This window comes from Onychostruthus taczanowskii, unplaced genomic scaffold, assembly GCF_017590055.1.
Source record: "Onychostruthus taczanowskii isolate IOZ18803 unplaced genomic scaffold, ASM1759005v1 scaffold116, whole genome shotgun sequence".
NCBI lineage: Eukaryota > Metazoa > Chordata > Aves > Passeriformes > Passeridae > Onychostruthus > Onychostruthus taczanowskii.
This window is the reverse complement of record NW_024498294.1, coordinates 776,268-797,550: the sequence shown is the minus strand read 5'-3', so window position 1 is coordinate 797,550 and position 21,283 is coordinate 776,268. Positions and strand designations below refer to the sequence as shown.

General features: G+C 39.3%; 1 protein-coding gene across 1 annotated transcript in view; it reads left to right on the top strand.

The window, feature by feature from the left end:
* ATG7 (autophagy related 7) overlaps positions 1–21,283 on the top strand; it is a 78,658-nt gene that overhangs the window by 3,453 nt on the left and 53,922 nt on the right. Inside the window, exons 5-17 of the mRNA XM_041427561.1 lie at positions 241–318; positions 831–947; positions 1,490–1,639; positions 2,135–2,223; positions 3,196–3,317; positions 4,418–4,508; positions 5,769–5,913; positions 6,536–6,694; positions 8,932–9,126; positions 11,853–12,056; positions 12,303–12,418; positions 13,051–13,126; positions 14,256–14,336. Coding sequence (XP_041283495.1) covers positions 241–318; positions 831–947; positions 1,490–1,639; positions 2,135–2,223; positions 3,196–3,317; positions 4,418–4,508; positions 5,769–5,913; positions 6,536–6,694; positions 8,932–9,126; positions 11,853–12,056; positions 12,303–12,418; positions 13,051–13,126; positions 14,256–14,336 — 1,623 coding nt within the window. The remainder of the gene's footprint in view (positions 1–240; positions 319–830; positions 948–1,489; positions 1,640–2,134; positions 2,224–3,195; positions 3,318–4,417; positions 4,509–5,768; positions 5,914–6,535; positions 6,695–8,931; positions 9,127–11,852; positions 12,057–12,302; positions 12,419–13,050; positions 13,127–14,255; positions 14,337–21,283) is intronic.

Below are 21,283 nucleotides of genomic sequence, written 5' to 3'. Positions count from 1 at the left end.
TTCCCAAACTAGGAATTTTTTGCATTCCTGTGGCCTTGTAATTCCCTCTTGTCTGACCTTTAAAATCCTTTTAACGCAGAGAGTTGTATGAATAAATTCAGTTTTAAAAAAAGTCAGTGAATGTTTATCTCCAAAGTTTAAAGGTAGCTAGAAGAATTACAGATTTTTGCAGCTGTTCTCATGTTCTCCTGGTGTTTCTCTGCCCTTTTTCTTCCTTCTTGTCCCTACAATCTGTGGCAGATCTGGGAATCAATCAAATCTGGAGCTGCTCTGGAGAACCCAATGCTCTTGAACAGGTTCCTGCTGCTGACATTTGCAGTGAGTACAGATAATTTGTCTCCTACTTGTAGTGGAAGTAGTGAAGTAGCTTCTTTTTAGGAGTATTCGTATATTTCAATAATATCAATATATTTCAATATTATCAGTATATTTCAATAATATCAATATATTTCAATAGTCTCAATAATAATGCTGCATTAATATATTTTTATATTGTTTTCTACAAATGTATAAGATTACCTGGTGGCCTTACAGATATCAGTAAAAGTAGAGCAGCTTTTTCATGTTGAATAAATTGAAAGCTTTACTAAATGTTCCAGCTAACAAAGCCTGAAGGATTGTACACACATTGTCTGTTTAAATCTTGAATTAAAACATATACAGAGAATGGAAGTCTTTTAGTATTTTTATGATTTTTCTAAAATCATTGTGAGGTAAAGACCCCTGTGGTTCCTATGGTTCAAATCATAAACTATTAATTTTAATTAGCATTATATAATTTATTTTGATGTATCTTTTTATTACCTAATTTTACCTTTTTTTCCCCTTAGGATTTAAAGAAGTATCATTTCTATTACTGGTTTTGCTACCCTGCTCTCTGCTTCCCTGATGGAATTCAGATAACTCAGAAGCCTGTCTGTCTTGGGGACAGGTTCTCACTAAATCAGGTATTCAAAATCCTAAAAATTGTGAATTCTGCAGTACTGAGAATTTCTGTGAGCTTTTTAAAACTCAGTATTTTTTGTCAACACATCCTGAATTAATTGTAGACTCTAATTTCTTTTTTAAACTTCACTTTTTTATTTCCATGTTCGTTTTTTTGTTTACCTTTTGTTCCATGATTGTTTAAATTATCTCAGTTTAGGTGCAGATATGGCAAACAACTCTTGAAGATGTGATTATGCTGACCTGTATATTTTATATTTATTTTTGAGATACATATGTTAAGCTGTCTATAAAAATGACAATTAATACATAGTTATGTATACAGCTTTGGTTTTGAAACTCTTTTGTAAAAACCTTTATAAAGGGCCACCCCCTGAGTGAACCAACTCATTAAATTTCAAAATTATTAATAAAATGCATGTTTCGGCAAGAAAAAGAAGGGGTTTTCTATTTTTTTGGGAAAAAAATAAACACATTTTAGTTTCTTTCATATTACGGTGCAGAATTGTTAAAACTGTTGGTTCAGCTGTGTTTGCACTTTCAGATCCAAGCCCTGCAGAAAGCCTACGATGACCTCTGCCAGGAGGAGGGGGTGACAGCCCTGCCTTATTTTTTAATCAAGTATCATGATAATTCTGTCATGATATCCCTGCTGAAAAAGTGGGATGGCTTCTTTCAAGACCAAGGAGAAAAGGTAATGGGAATTTGATGTAATTTTATATAGTTAAATGTTTAATCTGTGAATGGTTTGAAGCTCTGATGCTGAGCTGGGCATAGTGTTTGTGTCTTGAGGGTGGCTGTAAAGAGATTTTTATGCTGTTTTCCCTTTGATTTGTTCTCTTGCTGGCCTGTGCCCTGCCACTTTTTGGTCATCCCAAAATCAGTGCAGAATTCTGGGCTGGGAGCAAGGCTTCAGTTGCTGGGCTTCCCTCCTAATTGTGTTTTTAAAGCAATGAAGGTGCATTTACTGCAGGGAACATCCAGTGTCCCTGAAGAGGCCAAGCTGATAAATCTCAAAGCTGTGGCAAAAGCTTGAGGAAAACCTGGTGTGACCATGGATTAAATATTTATAAATATGCAAAATGTGTTTGTAGGCCTGCCCTGTCCAGCAGTTTTATTTTAAAGTGCCAACTACTCTTTGCCTGACTGTGGATGGAGGAGCTCTCATGTAGAACAATTTGATTTGCAGGTGACAGTTGGAGTTTATGATCCTTGTAATTTATCCCAGTATCCAGGATGGCCACTGAGAAACTTCCTGATCCTGGCAGCCCATAAATGGTATCTATTTTATTCTTTCCCACAAAGAGTATTTATTGGTTGATATTAAATGAGGTATTTTTCTCCATGGTATTTCACTCATGTGACCCACTTGAGATTTTGTTTTTTCCCTTGACATTATCTGCTCGGAGTGATTCTGGTTTTGTGCATTATTCTGTTTTTTACTTCTGTCAGTCACAAATTCCTGTTTATCCTAATCCTCACATGGATGCATGCACCTGGGAATGCCAGCTCCACACCCTGCCAGTACCCTGCAGCTGTGTCAAATCTTGTTCAAAATACTCTGTGAATTTATAGAATTAATTAGTGTCAAGTAATAGCAGACTTACACTTTAAAAAAACAGATATTCGTAGGTTTTCTCCTTGTACCACTTGATTTTTTTTTTGGTGGGGAGAAGACAAGACACAGTTTTACACTCTGGGTTTTGAAAAAAAGGATTTAATTTATTGAATGAATTTGGGTTGCTGTTACAAAACTGTAATTATGTTGCACTTCCATAGTTTTGACTGTTACATTTACTCAGCCTTGGGTGTGAGAAGGGTTTAGGCACTAAAATTTTCATTTTCTGTTTGGGTGTTTGAATCATAAGGAGGAAAAATTACGTATATAGAGAACTCAGAGAATCTTGGTGCTGCAGCAAAGTCCCAGCATGTCACCTGATGTGTGCTCTGGTGCTTTTCTGCTTTTTATCCCTCTAAATCTGCAGTTTGTCCAGTGCTGGATAAATGCAAGGACAGCTGACAGTGGCATTGCTTTGGAGCTGTGTCACACCAAACCAGTCATTTCCTTACACTTCAGGAATTAGTTCTCTTTCTGTACCTGATAAAGACAACAATGTCCAGTACCAAGACAAAAAGCCTCATTCAGAACCTGCAAAGGACTAAACCTGAGTGAAATGGTGTTAAAACAAGTCCCTTTTCTATTAAAGAAGTTGCATGTCTGTCTGTATTTCTCTTTTATTTGACTGGCAGGGGCAGTGCTCTGCAGAGGCTTGAAGTGCTCTGCTTCAGAGACAGGACCATGCAAGGAGTGAGAGACATCTCACACAGCATCATCTTTGAAATCAAACTGCCAGAGGCACCCCTGGGCCCAGGTAAGCCATTAAAAACTTTTTTTCTCCTTTTTTTTTTCCTTCTTAATCACTGCTGACATGGCAAAATAAATTACTGCTACAAAATTTTTGCTTATGCTAAGTTGTTTCAAATGGATTTTAAATTGTTTGAATTTCTGTTAAATGTCTCTAAAGGAAATGGTTCCTTTTTCAACAAAGAAAGAAGAGAGAAATTTCTCTCAAATTTTTTTCCTCCTGTAATTCTATTTCTAATTGAAAACTAAGAAAAGTCCTGCTGGTAGCATAGAAAATACAATAAAACAGCAGTTTGTGTCATTTTTTCCTGTTGAACTTGTATACAATCCCTCAGGTAGGAAAAAAGTGATAGTGACTTTATGGGATGCAAAATTTCTGGAGAATTTCTAAAATGATAAAAACCTGCCCCAGAGTGGAACTGTTCCTTTAATCCCATAGTGACACATCCAGGTGTATTTTAAAGTAGTAGACTTGAAATGCTAAAACGAAATCTCAGATTTAATTTCTAGATACAGGACAGTATCACAAAATTTCTCTACCTCAGGCAAAAAGTTCTGAAATACTTCAGATTTCATTGTTGCAAATTAATTAATTCTATATAATTAAGATACATAATTCTGCACTGAATTTGGAGATGAGGTCTAGGGACCATGGAATGATAACTGAAATCAGCAAAATTGACTGAATTATGAATTTACTGAGCTTGACATTAAAGATCTGGTGGGGAATGATGCCAGCTCTGTGCTGGGTTTGAAGCTGAACAGGCAAAAGCAGCACAGGGGACACCTGAGAGCAAAGAAATTCTCCAGGAACTTTCAGCTGATGTAAACAGCACAATTTGTCTAGCAGGTTGTTAAAGTACAGCTTATTTACTGGCAGGTTTAAAATAAGGTTTTTTCCAACAGGGTTAAGTCCAAAAAAATGTCTTATTTTCTGTCCTGGGATATTAAGGTTTTTATTCTTTCTTTCCTTTATTCTTGCTCTCTTTTTTTGTTTTGTTTTGTTTTGTTTGGGTTTGTTTTTTTTTTTTTTTCTTTGTTTTTGGGGGTTTTTTTTTTGTTTGTTTGGTCGGTTTTTTGTATGTGTGTTTTTAATATTTCAAACAGATTGTCCAAAAGCTGTTGGATGGGAGAAAAACCAAAAGGGAGGCATGGGGCCAAGGATGGTGAATCTCAGTGAATGCATGGATCCAAAAAGGTTTGCTTTTTATCTTTTAAATTCCCATAGTTTTCTTTAGTTGGGTTTAAGCCATAGTAAGTTGAAATGTGAAATATGTAAGAATATGTAGTAAAACATCCACTGGACATTGTCTGGACTTTCTTTTGGAGGTAAGGACCTTCACAGAGCAGTGCACTGTCTGCAGCAGAAATCTTGGCAATTTTGGACTCTAGTTGAGAATTCTGGATGCATTTATTTAAAACTGAGTGAAATGTAGGTCAGAGTGTTTCAGGCCTGTGGATTTCATTGAATTCCATAATCTGCAGGGTGTTAATGAAAATAAATGTGGGGGAAAGTTATCCTGTGGGGTTTGTCAGAGTGGGACAGGAAGGAGCTCAGGAAATATGAATTTAATATTTTTTATCATTCTGTTTGTGCAATGGGTTGAAAAGAATGAGGTTACAGAGTGTCTGCATGTGTCCTTGCCTTGGAAAAACTTATTGGTCTGATGGTTCAGGTTCAGCCCATCAAGCAAACCATTTTTGTCAAGCATTTGTGGAAATTCTCAGAGTCTTCACAGATATTCAATAAAGTTCATCTCAGGGTTCTTAATTCTTTAGGTTTCTTGACCTTCTTTACTTGTGTAAATTATCTAAGTGCTTCCCAAAGAGGTGTTGGTAAAATGCCACCCTTGATAATTGCCATTTAAATCCTTGTTGGGCAAATAATCTTCTGGATGCTGAAAAATTTTTATTTATGATGTGTGAGGGAATGAAACTTGCAGGAATCTGAGAGCTGTGGTGGTCTGGCCTGGCGAGAGCTTTAACACCCTGTGTTCTGATGGATATAAAAATCTGCCCCTTGCTGGAACACAGATTTCCTACTTCATTTTCTTTCTTAAACTTCCACAAAGAAGGGCCCACATGCTTTAGGGCAAATGGAATATTTCAAGTTAAGGGCAGGTGTAACTGGATACAGGAAACCAGCTAGTTTAAAAAAGAAACAAAAATTTATGGATAATTATCTGTCTTAGCAGTCAGCTTAACAGGAATGTTGGCTGAGACACCATTTTTATTTTCATCCTTGCATCAATTTCATTACTAAAATTCTAGTTTGGGATTGTTGCTTTTTCAGAAGCCCTAATCTGTTTGTTTTCCATATTACCTATGTGTTACACTGCTGAATTCTTTCTCTCTTTAAAAAAACTTTTCAAAATTAACTCATTGAGCTGAAATGTCAGCAATTCCTTTGTTGGCAAAGCACAGGAGAGTTCAGAGTTGTTGTTTATTCATGGCACAGGTTGGCAGAATCATCCGTGGATCTGAATTTGAAGTTGATGTGCTGGAGGTTGGTGCCTACTCTGGATTTGGAGAAGATTGTGGCTGCCAAGTGTCTGCTGCTGGGAGCTGGCACCCTGGGCTGTAGTGTTGCAAGAACCTTGATGGTAAATCCTTCATCTCACAAATAATCTCCTGCTTCTCATAAATTCTGTATTTCTTTTTTTTTTTTTTTTGTCCAGCTGCCATGACACATCAGAGACAAATTGCATTCTCTGCATCAGAATACACTGAATGCACATTAGTTATATTACAAATTGCAGGGAAGAGGTGAGATCTGTACCTAGTGGAAATGAATAACTCAGGTTCTGCTGACATGAAATAGTAAGGGAGCCTTGGCAGAATATTTTGACTTTATATTAAAAAAGAGATTCTGGAACAAATTGACAAGCTATAAAGACCAAATTCACAGTGAAGCACTTGAAATAACTGTGCTGGAAATTCCTTTCAGGGATGTTCACCACTTTCCACTGAATTCAGCAGGGTTTCAGGGATTTCTCTTAAATGCCATATTTATCATTTAACAAGCAAATTATTTGTATATATTTATAATATATATATATTTAGCAACCAAATTTTCTGTTCCTTATTTCAGTCACCTCGAATAATTGCAAAAACTTTTGTATCTTAAAAATTTGGACAAAAACTCAACGTTGAATGTGTGGCATTCCTCAAAAACATTTTCCAAGGCTGTTGTAATCATCTTTATTAACTTTGGTTCTCCTTTAGGGCTGGGGGGTGAGGAAAATCACTTTTGTGGACAATGCAAAGATCTCCTACTCCAACCCCGTGCGGCAGCCGCTCTACGAGTTCGAGGATTGCCTGAGTGGGGGCAAGCCCAAGGCTCTGGCAGCAGCAGACAGGCTGCAGAAAATCTTCCCAGGAGTGGTAAGGTCATTATTCCCATGTTGCTGTCACTGGGCAAACAAAACCAAAAAAAAAAAAAAAAACCAAAAAAGTGACTTTAAATTGCTATTCCAAGTTTTAATGGTTAAACGTTAAAAACACTACGCAGATGTTCTGAAATATTTTAGTTGCTTACTGAAATATTTTACTTCAAATATCCCTTCCTGGTAACTTTTTTGAGGTAAATATTTGTAGTAATGAAATATAATTAAGGATCATGAAGTCATCTTGTATCTTGTTGAGAGTGAAGTGAATTTTTTTCCTGTCTAGGGTGTCCTAAGGAGCTTTGAGTAATGCCAGCTCAGACATATTAATTGTCTACTATGGGAGCAGGTCTTGAGGGAAGTAATACATGTATTTTTGAGATTTCCTATTATGTTTTAGGTCCCAAATTTGTAATCTTCTCTAAACTGATTTTCTACATTAGAAGACGTAGCTCAGTTTTTAACTGCCAGCAAATGGAACAACATATTGTCCCCCTATTTAAATGTCATTCTAGTATTTTATGAGATTGAAACTAAATATTTTGGATAATTTGGAAGCATTTTAAAACTTGTCTTAGATTCCTTAGATTTGGGACTCTGTGGAATGAGCAATATCTTTCTCTGGGGATATGTATGGACATTTACTCCTCCTTAAAATAATGCCAATGTGCCCTTTGAGCTCTTTTTGCCATTGTTGGGATGCCAAAGTGCACCTCAGACACTTTGGCTGGTGACTGCTGTCTTCGTTTTGAGGGACAGTTATTCAAATAAAATTGTTGGAGCTGCCAGGCTTGTCTGTGTTCCTACAGCTGCAATGCCTAGGTTGAGCTTTTTTTGGAATTCTGGTAGGATTTTAGCATTTACAAACCACATTGACCATTTTGTGGTGCAGTTAATTATTTATTTTAATTTATTAAACAAAAAATTGCCCTCCTGAATCACCAGCAATGTGAGTTGAGCTGATCTAATCAATCAGCTCTTGTGCAGCACAGGCTTGATGGGTTATCCATGGATACTTTACTCAGGCACAGCATGGATTAAATTCTATATTCCTACCACAGCCTTTTGGAGATGATGATGACCCTGAAATTAAAGCCTGCCCCAGCAATTTCCTGATGTCTGTGGTGATGGTACAGAGGGGAACAAAAGGTGGATCCTTTGGTATGGTTAATGCAGCTGTTACCCACAGTCATTTCTCCAAGTTGCTAGTTGGGCCTGGTTCTTTTTATCCTTAGGGAGATAATACATATATTTATGTATGTTATTTCTGTATGTGTGACCCTTCTGGTCATTTGACTCACCTGGATTTATGAGTTGTGCTGGTCATTAATTGGTCTGTGCAAAAGCACATTCCACCAACCTTCCTTTGCTCTCTTCCCATGGAATTTTGTGCTTGGTTCATCCAGTTTTTACATTTTGGTTCTTAATTTTTCCTGCAGTTCCAAGCAGGGAGGCTTTGGCAAGGCTTGTTCTTCTGTAACATAAATGAGGGATCCATCCTTCCCTTCCAGCAGATGGCTGGCAGCTTGTGCTGACACATTTCCAGAGGAGTGAATTAATTGTTTGCATTGTACATGCATTGTGTAGATGCTTCTTTGGCTCAATATTTGCTCTCAGTGTGTCCTGCCCAAGAAGGGGGCTGGAAGAGGGAGATGTTTCTGCCACAGGAGCAAATCCTCCAGCCTCTGCATAGTGCAAGCCTCCAGATCTGCAAAAAAAAGTGCTTTTTGCTGTCTCAGGTTCCCACATGGCTGGGGAATTACAGGGAAATCATCTGAGGCTGTTCTCCTCCTCAGGAACTGAAAATAAGGAGCAGTGTGTGTGATAGTGCACATAGCTGTGACTGAGGCAGGATTTAGCAGCAGAAATACAAACTGCAGCCTGTTAAAATGATGTGGGAAGGGGCTGGAAAGAGAATCAGGACACAAGTTTTAATCACAGATCATAATCACGTGTAACTGTGGCTGCTTGGCTTTGGGGTGCTGTGTGTAACCCCTGGGATCAGGAGCAGTTCCACTCTGTTCCTGTAGTGATTTGCTAGGCCTGCTAAGACTTGGAGTCTGTTCTGCATAAATGCAGCCTGTTCTGCATAAATCAGTGCAGCACTGCCACACAGAGAGGAGCAAGGGGCAGAGCTGCCATTCTGAATTTGTACCTGCTCTGTGTTGAATTTTACACCTGTTTAATCACAAGGTTACCTTCTGAACTGCTGATTTTCTCTCTGCCTCTCTCTAGAGCTCTGAGGGTTATAACATGAGCATCCCCATGCCAGGCCACCCAGTGAACTTCTCGGAGGTGACCATGGCCCAGGCTCGGAAGGACGTGGCGCAGCTGGAGGAGCTCATCGAAGGCCACGACGTGGTGTTCCTGCTCATGGACACCAGGGAGAGCCGCTGGCTGCCTGCTGTCATCGCAGCCAGCAAGAGGAAGGTGTGCTGCCAACCCCTTCATTGCCTTTCCCTTTTTCCTTTCCCTTTTTCCTTTCCCTTCCCTTTCTCATCGATGGCCAACCCATTCATTGCCTCCCTTTCATTCTCCCTTTGTCCTAACCCCATTTCTGGCCCTGAGCAATGGACTTCTTTCTTTATAGCTGAAATGAGCTTCCCTTTGCCAGTGGAGAGATCAGTGTCCCTTTACTGAGGGCTTCACTGGATCACAGCTTCAGGTGTAAGGGTGTGTAACTTGATAATTCATCAGTTCCTCCTTAATCCTCCTGGCTTTTCTTGCACCTGTGGTTCTTCTTTCTGTCGTAGCTGTTGAAAAACAGCACAGAAATGTCAAAAAGAGCAAGTTTGCAAAGCTTGTTGTCTCCTTACCAAAAATCTGATTCCATTCCACAGAGGGCTGACTCTCCATGTTTGTTAAAGAATAAATATCACTAATATTAACCCATGACACAGCCCAGGCAGGGTGTTCCTGGCACTGTGTTTGTGCTACTCAGGGACACAAAATTCCTGCTACCTACTGGGCAGCAATTTGCTGGGAGCAAGAATTTGAGGCAGAAATCATGTGAATAAAGCAATTTCTGAGCTTTCTCTTCTGCACCAGAGCTGCCAATATGAGCATCATGAAGTTCACTTTATAAATCCCTTGAGAGTTTGAAAAGAATTAAATCAGCCAACTCCCAATTATTATGTGAGTTGGTTGATTTTAATTATTACTTACTATTATTACCACAAAATCTTCATGTTGTTTTGGTACCATACAGCACTTTTTTCTTCAACTCAACCCAAACTCCACTTTCAAATGTGTTAACAGTTTTCAAAAATTCAGTTTTAAAATTTCAAAATTTGAAGCTGGGAAGTGCCAGGGCCAGCCTAGTCTTCCACATGGTATGTATGGGAATTTCCAGCAATATGTGGAGTTTTTTGTGCATATTTTATGTGAATCCTGTCTGGTTCAATCAGGATAAAGTGGTTTTATGATCTCCAAAACTTCCTTCCCATGTTTTCTTAGCCAGCAGTGCCCATCTACATTTTTCTTGCACATTTGTATAATTTTGAGGATACATTTTGAAACTTTTTGTGACATTTCTCTGTTGCTTCTTGGTGCAATGTGTTTGCATCACAGTTGGTTGACTTGATAACATCACTTAGATCTGAGGAGATGGAATTCTCTCTCACTGAAGAAACACAGCAGGGAAATCTTGAGGTGTCCAAACAAACACTCAGTGTTTTATGTTGCTGAACACCCAGTGAGAGCTCTGCTCCAAATGTCATTTTGTGTGGCACCTGCAGATCTCAAGTATTGCACAGTTCGGTCTCAAAAGGTCTCAAAAAGGAAATAAAGAAGATGGTGAGAGGTGGTTTTTGTGAAATTCACACCACCAGGTCCATGGGTAGCAGTAAGGGTTGTTGTCCCCACTCCATCATTCAAGTGCCCTGGGGATCTTTGCCACTCCTGCAGTCCTTCCCCAAAACAAGCACCTCAGACAAACCAGCCCCTCAAATGCTAAATCCCCATGTCAGATGTTAAATCTCTGCTCCTGCTGAGCACTGGAACTTGTTAAAATTTGCTTGTTTTTTCTTTTTGTTAATCCATGCCAAAAGATACTTTTCCATTTCTCTCTTATACTTCTCCATTGTCTCTTTATCAAAACCAGATGATTTTTTTAATTAAGGCTCAATCAGTCAGAATGAAATATTTACCTGTCTGTAAACTGAGAAGAAACAGTTGATTGCAGTGGGAATTGTTTAACAATATCAGTAATTTCTGCTAATACCAGCATATTTTGGAAGTGGAACACCATATTCAGGTTTTACAGGTAGATGCAGTGAGAAGATGCAATCTTTTAATTGCTGTGGCCCTGCACAGATTCAACAGCAGGGTTCCACTTCAGGACTGAGGAAAAATGAACTACTCCAAGGCTGAAAGAGAATATGCAGAAATAATTGGATGTACTAAGAACGATGATGAGACTCAAAGCTCGCTAATTAAGATGACTAATTGTTGAGAGAGCTCCCCTCAGAGTTCTTCTTTTAAATAATTCCTGGCTGGAAGAATGGAAAACGAGGAAGTGCTGCACCAGAATTTCTATCAACAGGAGCTGCAGATGAAGCAGTGCATCTTCCTTTGTATTTGACTAGCTGCAGTCATCATTGTGTTGATATTTGTGCTCCAGATTCCTCTGTGCACTTGACACGAAGTGGAGAGAAAGGGGAAATGAGGACAGAGGAATTGTGCACACAGCTGCTCCTGCTCCCCATGTGACTAAGCAGATGCAGATGAAGCCCATAAGTAATCATTAATTGCTTTCCTTACTGAGCAGAAATTGCTTTGGATAACAGATGGCATTTCATTGCTTGAAGCTGCTGTTGCTTTTTTGTCACAAGTTTGTGTAACAGCTAGAGGGAGTCATTCATAGGGATCAGATTGCCGTGAAAGGCACAGAAAAGGACAAGGCCTTGTGACTTTCTGAAACAGACTTTTATTTTGGTTTTGGTTTTTTCTAAGGGCTTGGCAGCTGGAATTCTGCACCTTTCAGAAACTGTTGTTTATGGCTAAGGTGGTAAATATGCAGTTAATGGGTTGCTCATCCATCTACAGCGTGTGGGCTTTTTGGCATTTATAGTGAATAGAAACCTCAAGGCTGCTTTTTTCTTCCCCTCCCTTTTTGGCTCACTTGAAATCTGTTGTTCTCTCTTTATTGTTCACAGTTGGTCATCAATGCTGCCTTGGGATTTGACACTTTTGTTGTTATGAGACATGGCCTAAAGAAACCAAAACAGCAAGAATCTGGTGATTCACATTTCAGCAACGCTTCTGCTTCTTCTGATCTGCTGGGATCCTCACTGTTCTCAAATATCCCTGGCTACAAACTGGGCTGCTACTTCTGCAATGATGTTGTGGCACCAGGGGATGTGAGTAGAACCTTATACAAATGGTGATTATATCTCTCTTTTGTTGGGACTCAAATTTTTATTTGGTTTTAATGTTGTTTCCTAAAGGGATCTGTGCTGTGCTGATGCTCATGAGGTAAAGAAATAGCAGATTTTTATTTGGAAGATCACAGATGTGAATTGCACATCACTAGAGGTGCTTTGTACAGGGCAGCTGGTTCCTTTGGGGTTCTTTTGCCTTCCCTTCAGAGCTGTGTGTGTTTGTAGTCCACCAGGGATCGGACACTGGACCAGCAGTGCACGGTCAGCCGGCCTGGACTGGCCATGGTGGCTGGAGCCCTGGCAGTGGAGCTCATGGTTTCTGTGCTGCAGCATCCAGAAGGGTGAGCCATTGCTCTTCTCTGAGAAATCAGACCAGGCTAATAGAATCTGCAGTGAGGAGGAGGAATTACACCTCAAGAAGGACAATTCTGTGAGGGGTAACGTCTGTAAATTAATGCAGTGAGCAGAGTTGGAGGGAACTGCTTCATCAAGGCTTAAGTTTTTCTTCTGTATCTGAATTTAACCTCAGAAAAATATTAAGAATCTTTCAAAAGATGAAAATGTTGCTATTAGTAATCTTGGATCTTCTTTCCCCCTTTCCTTTTTCCTTTTCCCTTCCCTGTGATGAGGAGCTGTTGTAAGGTGTGGCAGGCACATGTCAAGATAAGCCCTGTGTTGCAAATCTTATTTAAAACGCTGTGTGTGATACAGAAATTACTCTGAAATTCTGCACCTTGAACCTCAGGCTTGTTTTCTCTCTTTAAAACCTGTGAGAGAATAATTGATTTAGGAGTTGAAGATGAGTCTCAGACTGATTTATATATGTTTATCATGCTGAGTCTTGGTTCCTATGAAACAGACTTTCCACATAGATTCCTTGACTCATTCGAAGCTGTAGCAAAATGTCTGGAAGCTGACTGGAAATTCTGAGTGTGTTGTCTTGCTCTAATTTTCCCTGTTGTGTTTTTGGCAGTGGTTATGCTGTGGCCAGCAGCAGTGATGACAGAATGAATGAACCACCCACTTCCCTTGGGCTTGTTCCTCACCAGGTAAATCATTGGTGATAAAACCTTTTGTTGAAGAGCTGGGAACTGATCATCACAGATGTTGTCTCCTTAAAAAAATGCTGATTCTATTTCCCAGAGGACTGACTCTCCATGTTTATTAAAAAATAAATATCAATCATATTTACCCATCACACAGCCCAGGCAGGGTGTTCCTGGCACTGTGTTTGTGCTACTCAGGGACACAAAATTCCTGCTACCTACTGGGCAGCAATTTGTTGGGAGCAGGAATTTGGAGCAGAAATTAAGTGAATAAAGCAATTTCTGACCTTTCTCTTCTGCACCAGAGCTGCCAATATGAGCATCATGAAGTTCACTTTATAAATCCCTTGAGAGTTTGAAAAGAATTAAATCAGCCAACTCCCAATTATTATGTGAGTTGGTTGATTTTAATTATTACTTACTATTATTACCACAAAATCTTCATGTTGTTTTGGTACCATACAGCACTTTTTTCTTCAACTCAACCCAAACTCCACTTTCAAATGTGTTAACAGTTTTCAAAAATTCAGTTTTAACATTTCAAATTTGGGGTATTATTATTTGTATTGCAGAGTTACTGAAGTTCTGTTCCTGGTGACATCTCTTCATTGTAATAAACAGATTAAAAAGGATGATCAAAACTCCAAAGAGTTCACAACTGAAGTGATCCAACCATGCTACAAAGTGTTTTCAGAGCTCCCTCTGTTAGTAGAAATAGTGGTCTGGAATTTTAAAATTGCCTATCAAATAAGATCATATTAACATCATAATTGAAGAATGCACAGCAGTTAAATATTCAGGCTCTGGGTTATAGAGATGGGGGAAAATATGTTTAAGGTGTCACACCGTGACTTTTTATTTTTCATGGAACTTTGCAGTCAGAAAAGGCCAACTGCAGATGGTGCTGTGCCTCTATTTCTGGTGAAGTAATGCTGCATTCAGGCAGTTGTGCCACTATTTGTACAGAAAAAAGCAGTAATATGTGCTCAGTATAAATTCATTACAAGTTTTACTGGGAATGACTCTTAGAACAAGGTAGATGTTCTTTTTATGGAATGCATGTGTTGTCCAGTTCATATTGAATTTTGGACATGTTAAAATAGTAATGTAATTTTTTTTTTTCGTCTTCTAGATCCGAGGATTTTTATCCAGATTTGATAATGTTCTTCCAGTCAGCCTGGCATTTGATAAGTGCACAGCCTGTTCAGCCAAGGTAAGGCTGTGTTTGTGTTTTCTATTTTTTTTATATTTCTAGGTCAATTTTGGGGAACTTTTTGACATTTTCTCTGACTTCCTTAGGGCTTGGAATCTGTTCCCACTTCAGTTAAAAGTTCTTTTTCCCTTTCTTTTTAGCTTTTTTTTTTTAGCTGTTTTTCTAAATTTCTTTGGCATCACCTCTTAGCATGCTGCTCTTTTTATCTCCACATAAATGCTGCCATCAGCTGAAGAATCCAAGCAGAGATTGACCAAGACATTGCTGAAAAAATCACAAAAATACTGTCATTATCTTTCAGCTTTGTAGGAAGGAATGAGATTGGTATTATTTAAGAAATCCTTTCTGATGTCTGAAATTGAATAAATATCCCTTTAGCCTTCTGCAGCTTAATGTCTTTCAAAATAGGCAAAATTGTCGAAATTTCTGGTTTGTGATACAAAACAGACAAATAATGAACAATTGAGGGGAAAAATTGCTTCTTACCATTTCTTTATTGAGCAGACTGTTGACTTTACTGCTGGTGCTGCCAGTCCTGAGTCACCTCAGAGTTCCCAGCTGTTTCTTGGCTCTCTGGAGCAGCTCTTGCATTGTTTCCCTCTCCTGTGGCCTTCCAAAGTTCCCTCTGGCAAGTTTTTTCTGGCTGTGGAGTGCAACTTCCAGAAGTTTTCCCTGGGATCTCTCAGCGGGGAGATTCAGAGGGTTTTTGCTTCATGGTTTGAAGTGCTTGGAGTGCCGTGAATTTATTTCACCCTCCTGTACCTTGAGGAAGGGCTTGCAGAAAGTTCTTCCTGTTCCTTTCCCTGCCCTTGTCCTTCCAAAGAGCCATCAAGCAGTAATGGGGTACAGGCATCTTCTGGAGAGCTTGCACAATATCTTCTTTTCCAGTGATCCTTTTTTTTTTCCCTCTGGACTATCTGGGTACATCTGACAAGTTTTGAAGGAATCTCAATGTGCATTTTGTCTTCAAAAGTTGAAGCTCTAAAGTTGGGTGTTTCTAAAAATAACAGCAGTGGGATCTACCCTGTTGAAGAGCTGAAAGCTCAGCAGTAGCTGAAACCTTGATGGTGGAGAATTTAAACTGTTAGATGAAGCTTCTTTCTTTCTCTTTTCCTCTTATTTTCTCCTTATCTCCAATTCAGGAAACACTGCCATGTAAAAACAATAAAAATGTACATCCAGGCAGATAAATTCAATGCAGGGATCAATTTTTCCTTAGCAAATCATTTCCTCTTGGAGGTCATTTTAAGAGAGCCCCGTTTTACATAAACAGACTTGATGATTTAATAAAAAGTGCCTTGGATTTTAGCAGCTGTGCTATTCCCAGAGAGATCACTTTTCATGTGGTTTGGGGATTGAATTTCTTGTGTGCTGAAAAGGTTGCTCCATTGGCTCACAGATTTCCGTACAGTAGAAACACAGCTTTTGTTTACTTTGCTAACTTTATTTATTAGCATAAGATATGTCACCCTGCATTATGTGGAAATCTGATGCTGATGCTTTGAAATGACAAATCCAATTATGATTTAATTGTAGTCTCTGTGTTGGTTTGTTGTGTGAGGGTTTGTTTTTTAATAAGGTAATTTAGTATTTCATCCTGCTCCATGTCAGAATTACTGGAGGTTCAGACTTTCAGCACAGATAGAATTGAATTTGCTGGCATTGTGTTCATGGTGGTTTTCTTTTGTCAGCATTCTCCTCCTTGAGCTTCTGTCACTCTGTAACTCTTAAAGCACAAAACTAATGAATTAGGAATTTTAGAAGAATTTCAGTACATCCTGAAGCCATCCAGCCCAGCTGGAGGACTCAGGAGAAGCTGCTGATGATCTGCATGTTTGGAGATTGGAGTCCTTTTCATTTGGACTCAGTCATTCCTTCATTTCTCTGCTTTTGAAGCTGCAGAGGCCCGACATGCAAGCAGCCAACTTTTCCCTACCCAGAACTGTCCTGCCCAGGCCACGTGCCAGAGAAGCTTCCTGCAGGCAATTGTTCAGGAATTTTGGGATGGTCGCAGCAGGAAACCAATCTATTTTTATTCTGGGCCAATTTTTCCTTGTATGATTCCCTCTCTGTCTTATTCTGGTCCTGCAGAAACTGTGCTGGAATGTCAAATATCCCTGTCAGAGCTCAGGGCCCTGGGAGAGCACTGAGAGCTCTTCTGGTGCCAAACTTGTTCTGGCACCAGCAAGGGAGACTCCAGAGCTCTTCAGGATGGATATTTGTCAGACAATATTTTGGATGGATATTTGTGAGACAATACTTTTGTCTGACCCAGAGATGGGGCAACTGAGAAGCATTTTAAAAACTTTTATTCCATTTTCAGTCTCATGAGAAGGGTGAGACAATACAGATGTTATCATTCACACCATCACAATCAGAAGTTAACTAATTCTTCATTACAAACATTATAAGTATTTCTTGGCTATCAGCTTTTTACCACACCATACTATAGATGCCTTAAAACTAGTAATCTAAAACTACTCCTCATAAATCTTACTACAATGCATCTTTCATAATTCTATTTCTCTAAAGTATCTAATCTTATTTACAAAGCCATCCTTGGAAACTTTTTTCTAACTCCATTTCTCTCTCAACAATATCTGTCCTATTCCATACCATTTCTAAATCAGCTTTTCTTATCTCCAAGTTAACATACAAATACATACTGTGTAAACCTTCTATCAAGCCCTGAAAACTCTCTACAAATCCATTTCCCACAGATATTAATTTGTAACAACTTTACTTACAGGAGAAGCTTTATTTAGCATTTAGCTTATTACTGACTGGGCTAATTAACCTGTTTACCCTCTTAGGAGCAAAATGAGGCTGTTCATTATGTTATGGTGAGAAGTGTTGCAATTCCTTGGAAAACAGATCTGATCCTTGCAGAAGGCTGGTTAAAGCCTTAAATCATCAATGTTAAAATATGTATTTTAGAATTTAAAAAAGGATTAAAAAGTATTTTAATGCAAAACTGCCAGTGTTTCTATTTTAATGAGGGCAGTGAAAATTTCCTTTTATTGCTCCCCTTTACTTCTTGCACCTCATGGAATGAACGAGGAGACTCCACAGATGCAGAGTTTAATGTCACAAAAGATAATTGCCACCAAGCAACCTGGATATAAAGATAACCTTTATAAAAGGTAAAGACAGAGGTAGAAACCCTCTGGTTTTACCCATAGCTCACATTTCTTCCAGAGTTAAAATTTAGCGCCCATGTGCTGGAGATCTGGCTTGTTCTCCTTGAAGAGATTTCTCTTTCCCCTACTACAGTCATGCTCGTGTGTAACTACCCCTACTGTGAAATGTATCAAAATCAGCACGAGGTTCTCTGCTGATTTGATTTTCAAGTTCTTTCCCAGTTTTGTCCTCCATTTGCTGGGAGCTGGAGCTGCTGAAGGGGCTTTTTACCACTGAGTTCCTGTTGAATGTTTCTCAGTTTCGTTGCGTGGCACGGAGGGGCAGACACTGGGATCCGGGATGGTATTGCTGGCATTATGTTACAATTTCTGGTTCCCGTCAGGATATTCCCCTGCCCTTGCAGATGTTTTTCCTTTTTGCCATCTCAGGAATAGATGAAACCCTTTTGCTGTGACATTTACTGAGCGCTGGGGTTGCATAAGTTGGTTATTTATGAGTGTTTCGGTTTGGAAATCTGTCATCGTGGAGCCTCAACAATGCTCTCATTGTTCTCCTCTGCTAACTGCTGGGCCTGCATTTTTATTTGAAATTGTTCTGATCACTTCTGACAGCAACCTGCAAGATTCACTCACTCACTGATGCTTTTCAGTTGAGATAATTTTTATTTTGATTCCAGGCCGTTCAGATTTGCCCTGACTGCACTAAGACATTCCTCTTTGCTTTCTCCCAGTAGCAATGGAAGATCTGTCAATGAAACTTCTTCAAATCTTTTCATATTATACATTTCTCAATTCAAGTATTGTGTGGATGTAAAAGTCATGGGGGGAAAAAGCCTTGGTCATTCCTGTGCTAAAAGAAAGAAAAAATCACTTGCAGAGCTTGCAGAATTGATGAAGGAAATGGGGAGAAATGTTTGTCCTTCAGGAATGAACATTTCAAAAATGGAAGAGAATGTTTTAAAAGAGTTGTTTCTGTAGCTGTGCTGTGACGTCAGTGAAGCAGAGTCCATATGTAACTTTCCTTATTTCCTGAATTTACATGTGTGGGCATTTGACAAGTCTCTGCCCAGTGCAGCCTTTGTATTAATATTGGATAGATTTCATTGAGGCTTGGAGAACGAGTTGTTGATACACCCAGGCACATTTCAGCATCCCGAGTTCCATGTAGGACTTCTCTTTGAAATGAATAAAAATGAATCTTCCCATTGTTACATTTAAATTTCAAAATGGTAGGGTTTAAAGGAAAGAGGAAACCTACCATTGTTTAAGACAATGGAATAATTTCTGACAGGCTGTATTTCTGTTGCATTTAAGTGCAATTTTATGGGTCTTTAAGGGTTTTCTTGTTTAGGATTTTTCCCAGTATTTCTTCTTCCAATTCAATGAAATTCTAACTACACTTAGGACAAAGTAAAGGACTGTCAATGAGGAAAAAGACAGCATCACTGCAGTTTTCTAATATCAACATGTTCAATATCTACCTGTGCCTAGAATATAATTTTTGGTTATTTATATTAGAGATAATTTGTGCTGTCTTGTCATCTCTCTGTGAAGCTGTCACACAATTCCTTTTCTGTCAGTTAAAACAAAACTCAACGAAAATACTTTGGCTGTATTGTAAAATATCTGTCTAAAAGAATTGCAAAAACCAACTTGGAGAACACTGAACTTGATTAAAATTCAGGAATATTCAACATGTGGTGATGATGATGATGATGGTGTTCACCCCACCATCAATTCCAGCCCTTATTCTCTAGGATTCCACCTGGAACTCAAAAGATCAGTTGTTTATTTTGCTGGATAGGAGCAATTTGTAGTCATTCTTTTTTCCTTCCATAAGATTTTTGCAGCCTAGTGCTTTCTGTTCCCTAGTTTCTTGGGAAGTTACTCAGTTATTATTAGTTATTCAGTTGTTATTACTATTCCCAAGTTATTCAGTTATTCCAAGGGTTCAGTGTTTATTCATGGAGACAGAATATTTTTAGTTATGTAAATTGTTTCTCATTTTAATTATCTTTTCTATTTTAATTATTGTACTTGTTTTTCAGATGTTTTTCTGCATTCTCATTGCATTTTTGACAGGTGTCTGTCTACCCTGCTGTCCTTTTCTTCAACTTAACTAATCACTAGCTTTGCTCTGTGGGAAAGCTGCTCTTTGTTTGCAAGTGTTTTTGAACAGTTTAAGCTAAGTTTGACTTTGTTTCAATTTTTCCACAGTGCTGATATATCTGTCCTTGCAGAATTGTTTGCTTTGTTTGAAGTTGGAAGAGTGGAGGGAATTTGATTTTAAGAGATGGTAAAATAGCAGAAATCTATGAAATCCAGTAAATATGCTTTAGAAGAAAATGCTGTTTCTCCTCCAGTGCTGTTTCCATAGGTATTGCAGAACATCCAGATTCTGAACCCTTCTGCTCTGAAGTAGTCCACAAAATGTGGATTTTTGAGCTGGAGCTGTGGTTTGGGCAGCCCTGAGCAGCTGCAGTTGTGCCAGAGGCAGTGCCAGTGCTGGGTGCTCAGTGTGACAGATCTGCCCCCTTGAAGTGCTGCTGCCAGGGCAGGGCTGTGTGGGATAAATGACATTTCCTGGGCAGCACCCACTCATTGCTGGTTGCTGGTGGCTCCAGCCAGCCCTGCAGAGCTGGGCCACTCCTGCCTTTGGCAACCCACACTTTGTGCAGGCAGCCAGAGCATCATTCAGCATCAGGGAGAACAATGATTTATTTACATGTTGGGAAGTGCCCTTGCTTCTCTCCCAGCTTTAGGGGCTCTCTGCAGACAGTGGATGCTGCTCCTTCAGAGAACTGGGCATTAGGTGCCTGTTCCTGTGCATGTCTGACCCAAAATCCAGCCCCAAACTGTCCTTCCCGTGGGAAGGGGCAAGGGAGGGTCAGGGATTTCTGCCTCCCTGTACAGCACAGGGTGAGTGATGCCAGGAGCTGCAGCCCGGCATGCTGGGACTGCTGATGAGCTCAGCAGCTGAAATGCTGGCCAGGGAGCAGAGTGGGGATAAATGAAGTTGTAAATATCCAAGCTCTAAACATCCATCCTGTGGAAAAGGTGGAGTGAGCAGGGAGAGGACTGAAGGGTGTACCCACGTGCTCAGGGAGATCAGGACGCAGGATCTGATGGTGCTGACTACCAAAAACCCCTTTTGTGCCTCTTGCTCAATCTAAAATGAGATGTGGATTTTTCTCTTGGTCCTTTCTTTCCTTTCACATCTCTGTACTCTTTGTTTTCAGGCAGGGAATGCTTTCAGCTTGTGTGCTGTGCCATGAAACTTCCTTAGTCTGGAATCTGGGGATGCTGCTACATTTGAAATAAGTTGTGAGAAATATTTAAGAAAGGAAACAGCAGCTAAAATCAAAATCCTGCAGTTTTATCTGTCAGATATTCTTATCAGGGAAAATGGCTACTTGATGAAGCACATCAAGATTATTCCAGAAAACAATGCATGCATCTCCCAGGAACTAAATGTTGACAAGGCCATGCTTAAACTGGCATTTCTTAAATTTCTGAGAACACTACTTTCCTCCTTTTCATCATTCAAAAGAAACTGAAAAATCCCAAGCTAAAAAAAGCCCTGTTGAGACCTTTCAGAGCTGATTCTTCAGTGAGTTTATTCTCCATTTTCTGCCCATTGCAGTTCAAAATCAGGGTAGGAAATAGCAACAGGCAAAGCTCATTTGTATCTCTCCTCTCCTACTCTGAATTAAAACAACAATGTCCTCCTTAAATGATTTTTCAGCACGTTGTACTTGGATTAATTAGGCCTTTATACTGATTTGCTTTCATTTTTAATACTGGTGG